Source organism: Ictalurus punctatus, chromosome 13 (genome assembly GCF_001660625.3).
Source record: "Ictalurus punctatus breed USDA103 chromosome 13, Coco_2.0, whole genome shotgun sequence".
Classification (NCBI taxonomy): Eukaryota; Metazoa; Chordata; class Actinopteri; order Siluriformes; family Ictaluridae; genus Ictalurus; species Ictalurus punctatus.
This window is the reverse complement of record NC_030428.2, coordinates 2,864,151-2,880,773: the sequence shown is the minus strand read 5'-3', so window position 1 is coordinate 2,880,773 and position 16,623 is coordinate 2,864,151. Positions and strand designations below refer to the sequence as shown.

The following is a 16,623-nucleotide window of genomic DNA, read 5'->3' as shown; positions in this document are numbered from 1 at the left end:
GAGACACAAGGGCTGTATTCAAAATGTCGTTCAATCCCCTAAATAAAAGCATTACATAGTGTATGACGTAATGGATTTCGTACCCTATTTTAATGCACTACATGTCCACTAAGGCGGTGTTTGGGATGGAGTCATGGCGGGATAATGATGATGGTGGTGGTGGTGATGGCGGGGAAAAGGGGCGGAGCTAGACGCCGGTAGATGGTGGCGAATGAGAAGGAAAAAAAAACGGAGAAAAAAAAAAAAAGACGGTGAGCCGGGTGAAAGAAAACGACTCGCACGGGAGAAGTTTCCTCGGTTTCTCCGAACTCCGTCTAAATCCGAGTGAAGTGTTTCAGGTAATTTAAACAACCACTTTTAATCCATTCCTCATCAATGTGTTGAGTTCAGCGTCACGCGGTTGTAGGTTTCAGCCGAAGAATCGTTGTGTTAAAAAAAAAAAACCTTCCAGGCCCAGCTACAGCTACGCTAAAGCTAAAGCTAAGCTAACACCCACTAGCCGATATTTTAACGTTCAATCCCTTTTTACCGCGCCATCTCTTTGGGTTCGCAGGAAATCCGCGGGTCGTCTAGAACAATCCCGAAGAGTCCATTTTGACGTTTAAGTGCTGAGAAAAACCTGTTGGCATTGTGTCCTTAACCTGTCGCGTTGGTTAGTTAAGGTAGCTTAGTTGAGAAGGCTAGTGCTCAGAGCAGCCGGGCTAGCATCGCACAGCCGAGCACCTTTAACACATTACATCCCAGTCCTCATCTAAACCCTTCATGTATGAGTAAATGAAACATAAATAAATAATAATGTGGTAGGTCGTGTATCTGAGCTCCACTGTGTGTGAGTTTGCTATGCTATGCTATGCTAAGCTAACTGAGCATGCTAATTATTAGTGTTTGCGTCACTATTAGTTTGGTTCTGCTGGCTGGAACTGGTTTCTCACAGAACTAACTGGGTCACTAACAAACACTTTCTTATTACATTAAGAGTTTATTTTCTAACATTAGTACCAGGTGATATAAGTGTGTGAGTGTGTGTAAGTAATTTTAAGCCGATGTGGGAGTTGTTAATGAATATGATGTTAGGAGTTTCAGCAGATTTGCCATTTCCTTTATTCTGTTCTACATGGAGAAGAGTATTCCGATATGAACCCGATTAAGACGATACTCTGATTAAGAAACTAGCATGTAAACAGCGATTATCGATGACCTTAATCCGATTAAAGTCATACTCGGAAGTAAACACAAATGGAATTTGTGGAGTATTCCCGTTTTAGTCGCGTTATCGACGTGCGTTACAGACATGTACACACTTTAATCACACTATTAACGTCGTGTGAGAGTTTTCACCGCATTGTGCGACAGGACACGTACACACACACGGCAGCACTCGACTGTTTGACGGCGAACAAGAGAGCACGGCTGCGTCCCAAACCGCGTACTTGCCTAGTGTATAGTAGGAGAAATACATGTATTTCATGTATAAATTCGCACGCGTGGCATGAGAAATAATGAACTGCACTTGAAGCGTTCGTGAAATTAGAAGTGAAACCGTATACGGTCCCATGATGGAGACGGAGTGTATGTCGATATGTGGAATTCTGGAGGGGACGGCGGGACGTAACGACGTGTGCCGTTAATCGCGCTATGTTCTATAACGTGTCAAACCTGAACATGATAGGAGTATTCTAAAAGCGACTCATGTAAACACCTCATTCAGAATACGGTCAGTAATTAGTTTACCGATGTCCGTGTCACATGTCTTAATTCGATTTGTTTTTACTTCGCGTATGTCAGAGTTTCGTCGGATTAAGGTCATCAGAAATTGCTGTTTACATGCTAGATCCTTAATCAGAGTATCGTCTTAATCAGGTTAATATCGGTTTATCGTCGTCCGTGTAAGCAAAATCATCGCTTTTATTATTCAGCCGATAGATAATCAAGCACTCTTCTAATAATGTCGGCTGTTTGTGGGTCGTGGGGTTTTTTTTTTTTTTTTTTTTTTTTTTTTTTTTTTTTTTTTTAAAAAGGAAAGTTTTTTTAGACATTAAATTATCGACCTTTTTAGGAAATTCCTCTTAATCTTGGATCACGATGAACCTGTGAACATTTCATGCATGCCGTTCATCTAGAAACAGATATTTGTTTCTGAGTATCGTGAGGAAAAGCACACCCCGGTGTCATGTTCTTCTGCTCCAGTTAGTGTGCGGTTTGTCAGGTTTATAAAGGAAGCTGACGTGTACAGATCAGGAGGGAATTATTTTAGAGAGATGAGGTGATTGTGCATCCATCCAAGTTGCTAAGTTTCCGCTAACACGGCAGACAAACTGTGACATTAACCCTTTTTTTTTTTTTCTTACAGATCATAGAGATTGTCGTTTCTTCCTGTAGTGTCTTGCCTCAAGGCGTACAGAAACACAGCGGTGGTGTTTCCGTCTCCCCCTGAGAATTCTGGGTGTAATGTAGAGCAGTTTTGGGCTGAATCCAGTACACCCTGTATAATCCCATCGTAACTAAACTACGTCAGACAGATGATCACTGACTTTATCTGACATGTAATCTCTGGTTTAATAGCCTGATCTATCTTTTCTCTTCTTTATTGTACTTCTCTACTACTAACTTGGAGGAAGGTAGAGAATATAACGCCGATCATGTAACGTTATAATACACACAATGTATATCGTGTTGATCTCGATCACTGTATCACTTTTTTTTTTTTTTCTCCCATCCAGCATGTCGGTCGACTGCTGTTGTACGAAGGGCGAGATAGGTGACGCTACCGCACAGAAAGCTGTTTTGAAAAACAGTATAAACACCGAAGTATTTCCGAAGAGACAAGAGAATTGACATTGAGTTCTTGTTATCGTTTGCCAAGTTTCTATCCACTTTTTGCACATTTCTGTTATTGACAAAGTGCATAAAAGAAGTTTGCAATAATTACGGTCTCCTGCCTGTTTCCATCCAATTGGGCTTTTACGGATTAAAATGGCGCGCACGTCAGATAGTCACGCGTTTAAAAAGTGCCGTCTGCTCGGCGTGCATGTTCTCGCTCGCTCTCTCGCACGCGCACACACATACAAGTAGCATGGAGATACAAACAAACCGTCGTCACATGCCGTAGTATAAAGCACATTTCTTACTGAAACACTTCATATTTAGTTGGACTTTTTGTAACCGAAAACAATACTCGGTGTGTCATTTGTTGTTTCTCTTAATATTCTTGTTGAAACATGTCAGTAAGGTGTGTATATAGTATATAAGGTGATGGTAAGAACTGAACTGTCGCTTCATTTATCAAAGTTCTTCCACCACGGGGGGGGGGGATGTGTGCTGGTCTTGGGCATGAAAGTCTGGTTTTGTCCCACTGCTGTGTTACTGCAATGTATTTCACATTATTTCATTCAGACTAAAACCGCTTGATGGTGGCGGTCAAAAAACGTTCTGCCTCCCTTTCTGGTTACACTATACATAAATAAGAATAGTTTCTGTGCTTTTTAACAGTTTGTGTTTGTTGGTGGTCAAAGACAATAGACTGATCAGCTGAACAGTGGGTCACGCCAACCATTGTGTACCGTTCAGGCGTGAGTTAGCTGAACGCGATCAATCATCTCGAGTTCGGCGTGAAAGGACCTTAACGTTTCTTGGGTGCGTCTAGGGCTGGTAGGTGCTGGATTGGGAAATCCCTCTCAAATGTTCTGAACGTTTTCTGATTGGTAGCATGTAAAGTTCTGAACACTATATTTTTCCTGAACGAATCTACTCCATATCGCAACCTAGAAGTTTGAACCACGTTTACACAAAGCGTGTCCTCATCGCCCCTCTCGTCTCTGTTCACGCTAGCAGCAGTAACCGTTGCTTAATTCAGCCTTCCTTTTCTTGTCCTGTTGTTGAATTTGTCTTAATGCCTTTCCCTGGGTTGTTAAAAAATGTGAAGACTTGCCCGTCTGTCTTCTGACGCCGTGACGGCACATGCAGCCACGGACATTTTAGATCCCCGCTTGACAAAATCCTGACGTTTGCACCGAACTCGCACTTAGCTGAAAAAAGTATTTTGGGCGCATCTTAAGACTTGAGTTCGTTAAACGTACTCCTTATCCGAGACAGACAACCAAGGGGAGGTTAGAAAGTAACCCGAATAAAAATATTTTCATTTGTTTACTTGCATTAGAGGAGTTACTGTATGTCATTAGTAGAAAAACTCCAGAGCAAAGTTTTTGAAAATGTAGCAATACAGTCTCAGACCTCGTCCACCAGGAAAACCAGCAGAAACTGACCCTGCTGAAGCGGTCGAGGACAATTGGCACATCTTGTCCAAGCGTAACTGTACACCTACATGGTGTAGAATTTTCCCCCCACCTAGCTCCACTGCTGTATCTGATGCACTCAATGCAGCATGTTATATTTAGTCTTTTCATACCTTTGAAATGACCTGCATACTAAACTAGTACACAGTGAAGGATGGCACAGATCTACTGAATAAACCAGTCATTAAGCGTAGTATGGTTTTATTCTCTATTCCGCAGGTTCGACTCCCACCCCAGTGCCGTCTACAGGATAGTGTGCGTGTGCGGGTGTCTGTGCGAGTGTGTGTGGGGGGAGAAACGGTTCAGCCTGCTGTGTGCGCTTCACCATGGGTGACATCAGTGATCTGGACCGACAGATCGACCAGCTGAGGAGATGCGAGCTCATCAAGGAGAACGAGGTCAAGGCTCTGTGTGCCAAAGCCAGGTAATAAACAACGGCCATGTCACAGAAAGGCCCTCTGACTAATGATGGCTCAATACCGATTTAACACTGTATACCATGACGAAGATATCTGAGAATGAGAGAAAAAGAGTATTTCTGTCGTATTTGCATGTATTTCCCTCCTAATTGCAGTGTGGGTTTGTTTTGGTCTGTTTGTGTTCTAGAGAGATTCTTGTAGAAGAGAGTAATGTGCAGAGGGTGGACTCTCCAGTCACAGTAAGTAAATGGAATCACTGTAATTAAATGACTCATTGGAAATGTAATAATTCATGGGAGTCAAGTGGATTACTGAAATGTTTTTTTTTTTGTTGTTGTTGTTGTTGTCTGTGCTCAGAGTCTGAAAGTCTTAGTTTTCTCCTGCTGGCATCATTTTTAAAGAATCAAATCGCAGTTTTCTCATGCCTTAACCCATTCTCCTACACATTTGTGTAACATAGAAACGTATGTATAAGGGTTTCTGCTGCGTTCGGCTTACCTCGGAAGCGGGACGTCAGCGCTCAGAATTATGGCGTTTTTGTTTATTATGGCGTTCAAGCTACAAAGTGTGGAGGGGAATCCGTGTGGGGGACACCTCCATGTTCGTTTTTTTTTAAAAAAATGCTAATCTAACGTTCGGACACAAGTTCGAATCCCGATGATGCGACAGACGCCGGTGATTCGCCGTTGAGTCACAACGGGACTAGCCAATCATAGGCGTCTGTGAGCTCGTATGTGGAACTGGGCGGATATCACCTTCCTCAGTGTACATTATGCTGCCCACATTCTTAAAAAAAAAAAAAAAAACGCGTTTGGCCGGCTTGACGTGTCTTCGAGAAATACTTTGTTTACATGACTTTGTTTACTGTTGATGCTGTGTGAGCAGCCATGTTGATTTTTAACCTCACTCGCTGAACTCCCGAGTTGGAATTCAGAGTCAGACCTGTCGTGGAATGCTGTATAAGCATCGCACACTGCCCTACCTTTTTAAGATCTATGGAAATGTCTGCCTACATTTATACCACAGCACCGTCGAATCCTCATTCTAACACGTCATCGTTTCACTCGAGCACTCTACGAAGGTAACAATAACTGGAACAAAAACACGGGTAGAAGTATCCCTGCTTTGCATCAGGCCACATCGCACCACCCTGTCGTCGATTATTTTCCTATAACCGTGCTGTCATGCTGGAGAAATATCATACGAAACCTCAGCTTTGTGTTGCGAAGACGTTTGTTTCAGGTCAGAGATGTGCTAGATTGCGCAGTTTCATACGCTGGTGTGGAAAAAGACGATGAATATCATGACGAGACACCGTGCCGTGTGAAAGCGGGCTGCAGCTGTTCACATGTCTTAGAGCATTTCTAGACACTGTGGTTTTACAACGCTTCTCTCGACATCACCATTCACGATCATTCTGATCGTGGCATTTGACACATAAGAGCATTTCACATACCCACAGAACCTGCTAGACCCGATCAGCGTAAATATCAGTGACATTTAAATGCAAGTTACGTTCGCGTTCTTCCCTGTTCACTGAGTGAAGCATGCTTTATACTTGTTGAGCTTATAAACAAATTTAAATCCATAAGATCATACACTTCACACGTTTTCCAAGATTAAGCAAACATTTCATCTTGTTTAATCAATTTTTTTTTTTTTTTTAAATTTAATTCCCAAATGCCAGTGTATTAGAACACGCTCGGCTCACACCCATGTGAACGACAAACTCTCAGCCCCTCAGACTTTTTAGGGGTTTTTTTTTTGTGTGTGTGTGTATATATATAAAATATATTTATTTTTTATTTTATTTAAAAAAAATTGACATGATGGCTGTTTGTGTTCATTCATTTATTTATTTATCTATTATTATTCTTTTTTTTTTTTTTTAATAAAAAGGTTTTGTTATTGTGCCTGTATAAACATGCAGATTGATGGGATATCTCATGATCTTTTTTCTCCCCCCCCCAGGTGTGCGGTGATATTCACGGACAGTTTTATGACCTGAAGGAGTTATTCAGAGTGAGTCTTGCGATCACACACACAGACAATGTGTTCGGTTAAACGTTACTGGGTTTAAAAGCGCATCATGTTGGCCAGTTTGGATTTTATTATCTTAGAAGTTGATGGTATTTTTTTTAGTTCTAGAAATCGGGTTTCTGGTTCTGTTTATTTTATGAAATTAAAATAATGTTTGCTTGCAGCATGAGGAAGAAAAAAAAAAAAACCCACACAAGTTATATATAATTTAAAAGCATGTTTAAATGGAGTTGTTTTCTGTACAGGTGGGAGGTGATGTTCCAGAGACAAACTACCTTTTCATGGGAGACTTTGTGGACAGAGGCTTTTACAGTGTTGAGACTTTCCTTTTGCTCCTGGCCCTTAAGGTTTGTAATTGGTTTCTCACTGCTGTTCTTACTGTTTGTGAGTAAGCTTTTATCCATATGCTCTAACGGGCAGTAGACGTACATGTGATCATAGAGCTGAGCAGCTTGCGGGCCAGGGATATTTCTTTAAGGGGCTGCCAGTGGTTCTGTGTAAGTTCAGGGATTTGGATAACGTCTGATCACTAGCACCAAGCAAGCGTCGCACAATTATTAAAGGAAAACGATCAGTGCATTAGCATCTCAGAGCCTAGTGTAGGCTGGGAGAGCAAGATAAAGTGCGACTAGGGTTAATGGTTAATAAAAAGCTTTTTATTATCGGTCTAAAGTTTGTCATGGTCCACGTCAGGTGCGCTACCCTGACAGAATCACGCTGATCCGAGGCAACCACGAGTCCAGACAGATCACGCAGGTGTACGGCTTCTACGACGAGTGCTTAAGGAAGTACGGCTCCGTCACAGTGTGGAGGTACTGCACCGAGATCTTCGACTACCTCTCCCTGTCGGCCATCATCGACGGCAAGGTCAGTCTAATACAAAAAAAAATACCCGTTGCTAGCTTACTTTGTTTTTGTTTTTTATTTGGGTGAATATGTATTTATAAGAAGAGTTATTATTTTTCACACGTATAGTACAGTGAAATTCTTCTCTTCGCATATCCCAGCTTGTTACGAAGTTCCGGTCAGAGCCATGATGAGTAGCGGAATAATGTAACGGCGTTACGTAATCTAGATACAAAAAACTGGTGGGAAAATTATCAGGATTACATTTTTTCATTTAAGGGTGAAGGAATTAATCTTTTAACACAACATAACATAGACAGCTGCTTGGTTATAGTTCAGGTCTTGCCAGTTGTAACTCACATGAGCAAATTGTTCACGGGAGTGTTTTTGTTAGGGTGACCACACGTCCTCTTTTTCAGACCTTAAAAAAAAGCGGTTTCTAAATTTGAGAAAATGTTGAGGAATCGGCGTTAGTTTCATTATGATGTGCTTATGGTCTAATGCCGGAACATGTGCGTGTGTGTGCATGTTTGCATTGCATTAACCCCTCTCTGTAATTCCCACCTTCTCACACACCAATGATCGATTGTAAAAGGTTTGCAGCAACTATTGACCAAATTCCTGCCTGTTAACCATTAGCCTTCTCTTGTGTACGGCATCAAACGGTTGCTTTACAGTGAACAGCAAATGACATCTGTCCTGAGTCGAAGCAATGCCCCCGGCCATATAAGGTCATTTTTAATTTAATTTCTCACATTGCTTCATATTTCACAGCCATTCAGATGTGTAAATGACGGCAGAAGGTACACTTGTGGCATCTAATATTTTATCTTATTCAAAACAATGTAGGAATTTGTATATATTTATGATTGTAATAGTGGTAATAATGTGTCTTTTTCAGTGTACTAAAATCAGCATTCACTATTTTGAACACTATTAAGACCTGTGTGTATGTGGGGGGCGGGGGGGGGTTCCTCTTTTTGGAACACCAAAATCAGGTTACGCTAACGGTGATGTAATGTTACCCACATCAGTGACGGCGATCTTTTATTTATTTATTCATTCGTTTTCTTAAAACAAATCCAAACATTGAACATGTTCTTAAGCTCTAAAATAAGCTCTAAATAAAAGTATTTTTCATCATATTGCTGTTCCTCTTGACTTTGCTTACATGTGTGACCTTGAGCTAATCCAAAAGTAATCAGAATACATTACTTTCATATTGTGGTACTTTTTGATTAGCTTAGTGATTTACATTTTTTATGAAGTCATTTGTTACTGTAATGGAATATGTTTTTAAAGTGACCCTGACTATGATGCAGCGCTGCTGGAGAAGACAGCGTTAAAGGCCCTGCTCAACGGCCCAACAGTGGTAGCTTGGTGGTTTTTGAGGAAAACCCAAACCCCACGAGTTTATCGATTTATATCTTTTGTGTTATCGTGTCTTTGCATCGGCACGCAGAAGGGGGGGGGGTCATGGGTAAACATAGCAGAGGCATGCTAGCGCGCAATTGATGGTGATGGTGTTTAATTTGGAATAATACTGTTCAAAATACATCTGAAGTGCAAACAACATGCTGGACAATAAAGTGTAAATGATGGTCAGTTTCTCTGATCTCATCCAGAACTTTCCATCTCCTACAGATGAGGCCATGCTCCGAAACCGCTTCCTGAAAATGTAGTCCATTTTAAAAACCTTGCGACATGAACGGACGAAAAAACGCTCTGTAAAAAAAAAAATCTCAATTGAAACATATTCAGTCTTAGTTTCTCAGACCGGTGCCATTTGCTGAAGGCTTGATTGCGTGGAATTTTCTTCGAGGGCATTTTATAAACGAGTAGTCGATTATAATCGAGCATTTGTGACAGCCGTAGTGGATTGCATTGTAAAAATAAAACAAAACAAACAACTATGTCCACAATTTATCACAGTATTGGTATTAAGTAGTTATATTGCACATCCCCTAATTGTAAGAACACAACCAGGACAATATAATTTAACTGGAGATGCACCGATACAAAATTTCTCAGCTGATACCGAGAGCAGATTATTCAGAGTGATATCGATCGATACCGATAGTTCTGCCTTTTATAAAATGAATAATAATGAATTCCACAAAGCACAAAGACAGCTGAGGACGTTAACATATTAACATTAACTGCATATGAAACCTACTACTCTACAAATATATTTTTCTGGGCAACATATACTACGTTTTTGTCACTGATCTTCATTTAAAAATGTTTTACCGGTGTACTGGCCCTTTAATTCAGCTCAAGCAGCATTTGAGCAGCGCACGGAAAAAAAACTCAACTCGATGCCGAAACTCCCGCTTCACTGCCGCTCACTTCCAGTGTAAAATATTAGCACTGTAGAGATTACACACTGCAGTTTTGTCGTCATTCCACACGAGAGACGACATCTTTACGCACAGCGCGAAATCCATGTGTGTTCCCGCCCTCTTTCGATTGACTGGATATAACCGTCCCTGATCCTCGGTCGTTTTTAAACTATCGGCCAATAGCGGGGAACAATAGCCTTTATCAGCTGATACATCGGTGCATCTCTAATTTTAACCATTAGTTCTGTCTGAACAGCAGAAGCGTTGGTAATTAATATTGTTAGATAACTGTTTTGACTAACGTTGCCTCTGAAACATTCTCCGTTTGACCACCATAGCAGTAGGCGCTCACTGTATGTGCATTTGAACTGAACATCACTATGCGGAAGTAGGGTGGTGGGGGTGTGTGTTGTATGTGTAGATGGTGGATTATGAAATGGCTCAGTTACTGCAGCTAGATGCAACATCCTGTGTACAAAATAGCACAGCTGTAGTTTGTGTTTCTCAAATGCGACGGACTCAATACACCCTTCTGTGACACCACAAGCCCAGCCGTTTTCTTCTTACAGACACCGTTTGTCTAGACGTTCTGAGACACAAAGGTTCTTTTACAGGAAAGCATGACTAGCTCATTTTCCTCTCTGCATCAGCATGCACCACAGTGCGCTTAACCACCAGCTATCACCTTTATTTATTGTGTTTGCTCTGGTGTATAAACGTCGTCTACGTGCAAATAGCGTTAGTTACAGTGGGGAGAGTTATACAAGTGTAAGCCTTTTATAAATAGTCTAGCCTGTGCACAATATTTAGCTTTCGTTATCTTTACAAGTCAGTCACTATGTTTGTTTGATGTCGAACTCCGTTTTAAGAATTCAGATAATCATTGGTCAAAGTCTGATATGGATCATTTTGTGGTCCCGGTTTGCTCTGCAGATTTTCTGTGTGCACGGAGGCCTCTCGCCCTCTATCCAGACTTTGGACCAAATCCGAACCATCGATAGGAAACAGGAAGTGCCGCACGACGGGCCGATGTGCGACCTGTTGTGGTCGGACCCTGAAGGTAACGCAGGACTTGAATTCTTGATTGGTCAGATGATGATGATTTAATTTTCTACAACTGCAGCCCTGACAGTAGTGCCGGCTGAAAGCCGAATCACAGGTTTATATCCGTGCACTCGTTCTTGTACAGTGTAGCTTCTACAGTAACGGTGAGATGTAAGCATTTATGGAAGGAGTCTCCAGTGTCGGCACTTTGTAAAGAGGAGGACTTTGCTGTTTCCTGTAACATGAGAAGCAGATATTTTTTTTAGCTTATTAACTTAGAGGGGGGGGGGTGAAGGAACGACTGTTTATAGCTGCTATAATGTAAACAATACCAAGAACTAGTCTTCTGGATGTTCCACAACATTAAATGGAACTATAAATGGATAAAAAGTACAAAAAATATCTGGTGTAAGAGGAATAAAACTCTGTGGGATCTCAGGCAGTAAGCGTGGTAACAGTAACACTGCTGCATCACGCCACCCTCTCCTTGATTATTTTCCTTTAACAGCATGCCCCAAGTGTTTTATTCCTCACATAATTGAATAATGAAATAGTGTTGGTGATGATGTTATTTGCTTGAATTAAAGCTAGGTTGGATCAGTCTGTGCAGGTGTTCATGGGCGGTGTAATTTCTGCGTCAGGCGTCTAAACGATGATCTGTTTGTGTGCAGACACCACAGGCTGGGGAGTGAGCCCAAGAGGAGCAGGATACCTGTTCGGCAGTGATGTCGTGGCCCAGTTCAACGCCGCTAACGACATTGACATGATCTGTCGAGCCCACCAGCTCGTCATGGAGGGTTACAAGTGGCACTTCAACGAGACCGTGCTCACTGTGTGGTCTGCACCCAACTACTGCTATAGGTGAGTGTGTGCGCGCGCATCTGTGTGTGTGTGTGCGCGCGCAAGCACATGCAGGCATTTCCGTTTATTTGTTTCTTAATTCAGGAAGTCTCTGAGACCATGTGGTCAGTTTCATACAACCTGAGATTTAATCAGGTCCCTATTTATCTTTGTGGTCTTCGAAACAGTTGTTACTTTCGTATTCATTGCACCATTTCCCCACATTTTATATTGTGCTGTAGGTTTTAAGAAACTTGATATTTTTCCGTAACATTTCAAATACTGACGTGATTGCTACTGCGTCCAGCGTTGTTGATGGGAGATCTTGTACTTGGGTGGAATGTAGTGGCCAGCTCTGGATATGATGACGCCGGTATTTTGGGGATGGTTCGATGCAGTATTTGGACGTTGGAAGAAAGTGATTCTCTTGATTTGTTTTTAGTTCGATATTGGTGGTGAGAATTTTGCCTCTTGTTTGGATGCTGTATCATCCCCTGCGTCAGAGGGCTCATCGTCCGGATCGTTCTATCACACGTCCGTTCATTTCTTATCACCCGATTCCAGAGACCGATGAAGATGATTATGTTGCTCTCGCACCCATCACCGAAACTTATAATCTTCCCGTGCAAGAGCTTAGTAAAGCCGAAATGCGCCGGACATTTAATGATGACAGTGTGGAAATATAATTCACTATTTAAAATTTTTTTGCTTATGAAGCGGTCCAGTAATGAACTGGGTCTCTGCTCTGTTTGTGTAAATGTATTCCCACATTAGTTAAGGATTATTGTGCAAAACGGAAGCAGTAAACTAAAACCAACCTCGAACTGTAAACGACACGTAGCCTCAAGTCAAGGGCACGGTTTTGCAGGGCTGCACGAATTTTAAAGTAGCTGCTGTACACGATAGTAAATTGGACTGCTTTCTGTTTAAGCAAAAGTGGCAGGTTCCTCTTCAAGAACAAAAGTTGCTCAGCTTCCTGGCAGGAGAGCCGGTGCTTGGGGCAGATAAATACCTGAGTGGAAGCAATGGAAAGCGTGGCCGTGCTTGTTGTGGCACTGCTGTGGATCGGCACACTTTCCTGCAGGATCTCGTCAAACGTGTCAAAGTGTGGGAGTTTGCGCCTTATCACGTGTACACACCGGTTTCTCTGGCACACTTTACTCTGTGCTGAGCGTCGATCCTTCAGCAGATGCTTTTCATCACGTCCAGCTCTGCCTGCATCATTTCCTGTTCACACTGCTTTTTCTATTTCAAAGTAATGTTCTTTAAATCGCGGAATTAGTAATGTCGCAGTAAGCGCCGAGCACTGAGGGGTGGGGCGGCATGGTTTTTTTTTTTTTTTTTTTTTTTTTTTTTTCTTTCTTTCTTCTTTTCTTTTCTTTTTTCTTTTCTCTCTTTTGACCAAAAACTGAAAAAGCCATTTTTGGCTGAAAATTTCCATGGGCTGTGATTCCGGTGCATCCCTAAAGATTATGATCATTATATTTTCTTTACTGATAAAAGGAGGGAATAATGGAAAATGTTATTATGCTGTAAAGATTTTTCTTTAACTCCGGTAACACAGTTTGTAACTGTCTGTAACGTTTCATATTTTTAGCAATTTCCTCATTTGAGAGAGCGACTCAGTGGAAAGCAACTCTATATATATATATACATATTTGCTTTTCAGACCGTTGCTGACTTCGACAGCCGACTTCTGTTTTCAGGACCAGCTCTTTTCATGATAAGGGATGTTTCGTGACTATATTAGGCCGATTCAAATGAGGAAATGCGCTCTTGTCCCTTCATACTCGGTACTGAAGGCACTTGGGACCAAAAGCTTTTGGATTTGCTTTGTACATACTGCTGAAAGAATAAAGCCAAAGCTGAAAGTTGTTTTTTGTTTTTTTTTGGGGGGGGGCATGTTTTCATTCATCAGTATCTTCACTACACCGTCAGACCCAGTGATTACACCTCATCCTGCTGTCTTCATACACAGAGATGTTTACACTGATGTGTGAATATAATCACCTAATTGTGTAAATGTGAGAGGTGACGTTTGCAGGAAGCTCCCACTTTTTGTTTATATCTAGAGTAGTCAACATTTACAACATGAGCCTACAATAAATAATAAGTCTATTTAATGATATTAAAAGTCCATGTTTAATAAAAATCTGAATTTTTTTTCTTACTGTGGGTTTTCGTGAACTGAAAACAAACGTCAACAACAAATAATTCCTCCTCAGCATTCAGCAACTCCATGCGAGACGCCTTGTTTTGTAAGCATTGCTATGGTTGTTATGACGATCCACTTCTCTCAGCTATTTCCTGTTGGTTCATAGGACGATTACTCAGAGTCGCCCCCTTTCGTTTCAAATAATATTACAACGGCGAGTGCTCCCCCTACCTTTTTTTTGTGCTGAGAACACTTTTTCTTAGCACTGTGATGGTGGAAATGTGCTATGTGTAAACTGTGTTTTCTTCATTTTTCTCTCTTCCCTGTCAGGTGTGGGAATGTAGCAGCCATCCTGGAGCTGGACGAGCACCTGCAGAAAGAGTTTATTATATTTGAAGCTGCCCCACAGGAAACCAGAGGCATTCCCTCTAAAAAGCCGGTGGCTGACTACTTCCTGTGAGCCTGCCGCAACCGTAGGAAAGGAAACGCCACCTTTTGCAGGAAGCGTCATCATATATTTACCTGTTTCTCTCTCTGTCCCACCCTTCCCTGCCCAGCTGTCTTAACTGTTGTTTTTTTTTTTTTTTTTTTTTAAAAAAGACTTTTTCTACTTTTTTTTTTCCTTTCTTTCTTTCTTTTGTCTGTTTGTCTTTCTGCTTATTTTCTCTCTTAGCCACACACTGTCACCTGAACTTCTGTTACACATACAAACACAGAGACTGGCTTTGTAGTTTCTCATACTGCTGTAAAGTCACTTGCTCTCATAAATCTACTGTAGCTGTATGCAATTCTCACCAATGTGAATAGCACTATAGTCAGTTGAAAGCCGCAGGGAAATGGAGGTAAAGACGGATGTGGCGTTTTTTTCCGAATCCTCAAAGAGCCCTTCTTTGTTTTTAGGAAAGCTATCGGAAATCCACATTACTTTTTAAAAAAAATTCTTTTCATCCGCTGTACCCTTTGGTTTAAACGTGTGGGCGAACAAAAACGACACTACTGCCCATTGTTATAGTTTATGCATCTTTTCGTCCCCTCTCAAGCCCTAGTCTTCGAGATTGACTCTTGTGAAGGAAGGCCTACGACCCCTGCAGTGATCAGCAGCCACACTGGAAAGTATTGGAACAAAACCAAACTGTTTTAGGCAACATGCTTTTTTTTCCTCCCATCTGACTTCTCTCAATAGAGGAAATGGTGATTTTTATTATTATTTGTGACAATAAACTGTACTTTTGTATGAACATAATGCTGCGGTGTTTGCTTACTTTGATAGCAGAACACCACGTCAGGTTCCGCTCCTGTCAGACAGGTACCTGAGGCTATCATGGGCACAGACTGGCCCAAACTGGACACTTTTTTTTTTTTTTTCTTTTTCTTTTTCCCCCTCTTAATCTTCGACTGTCCAGTTTTAATGAGCCTGTGCTTATGATCGCCTCAGATTGTTGAGTATGAGATGGGAATGCACTTTGGATGTGACACTAGTCCATCATAAGGCACTATGCACACACCCACACACTCCTCCACACTTAGGGAGTAGTCAGTCTAACTACTGGCATGCTTTTTTTATGGGATGTGGGAGGAAACCCTTGTGGACATGCAGAGGATGTGAAACTGCACAAACATTTACGTAAGCTCAGGCTCGAATCGAGGACCCTGGACATGCGAGACGGCAACACTCCCTGATGCGAGGCCCACTATCCCTCTCTAGGTGTGTGGTGGACCCACTAGTTGTGTGGCAGTTGACACTGGTGGGACAATTTGTGTCACAGGTATGAGAATGTCATTTGTTTCTGTGATTTTAAACATCCTCACTGTTTGGTTGAGGAGCAGTCCATCAACTGAAAAAATCCAGACAACAGTGACGCTGCAATCAGAAGCAGACACTTCTAAAGCTGAGAAAATTATATGCTGTGCATGGGGAAAAAAAAGCAGTAGTAAAACAGTATTAGTGTTACTGCTGTGCTGAGAATGATCCTCGGCCTAATTAACAGCTGGCCAGCGGTGGTCCTGTGGTGTATTTTTCCACTGATGTACTGAAACAAATTGTGCATAGCAACACACTTAGAACAGTCACTTGTATAGGCGTACCTAATTAATTGACAACTGAGTTAGATGTATAGTTTGTAATGTCATAACTGTCCAAAAAACACATTCGGTAAATGGTAGAATGTAAGAAGTGAAAGCATTACTATATTCAAACTTTTACATAATGTGTTTCCTCCCACCTCCAAAAAACATGCTGGGATCCAAGCAGGATGGTACATGGTGGTCAGAGACATGCATTTTTAAATCCTAGCTTCTAGTATCTTTTAAATGCTTTAATCCTGATCCCAAAGGAATTCTGTCCAATCCCTCCTACTCATGAGGCATTTTGACCAATCCCGCCCACTCCCAAAGTAATTCTGTCCAATCCCTCTCACTCCTGAAGGAATTCTGTCCAATCCCTCTCACTCCTGAAGGAATTCTGTCCAATCCTGACCCCCTCCCAAAGGAATTCTGACCAATCCTGCCCATTACCAAAGGAATTCTGTCCTACTCCGCCCACTCATGAGGAATTTTGTCCAATCCCACCCACTCCCAAAGGAATTCTGTCCAATCCTGCCCACTACCAAAGGAATTCTGACCATTCCTACCCACTACCAAAGGAA

At 41.7% G+C, this 16,623-nt stretch overlaps 1 protein-coding gene across 1 annotated transcript; it reads left to right on the top strand.

Annotated features, from left to right (window-relative positions):
• The first annotated feature begins 175 nt into the window (after positions 1-175).
• ppp4cb (protein phosphatase 4, catalytic subunit b) lies at positions 176-15,221 on the top strand. Its single transcript, XM_017483011.3, has 9 exons — positions 176-338; positions 4,512-4,716; positions 4,899-4,950; positions 6,683-6,733; positions 6,997-7,098; positions 7,445-7,618; positions 10,873-10,999; positions 11,655-11,844; positions 14,309-15,221. Exons 2-9 carry the CDS (start codon positions 4,619-4,621, stop codon positions 14,436-14,438), a joined length of 924 nt encoding a protein of 307 aa, XP_017338500.1. The 5' UTR covers positions 176-338; positions 4,512-4,618; the 3' UTR covers positions 14,439-15,221.
• The last annotated feature ends 1,402 nt before the right edge of the window (positions 15,222-16,623 follow it).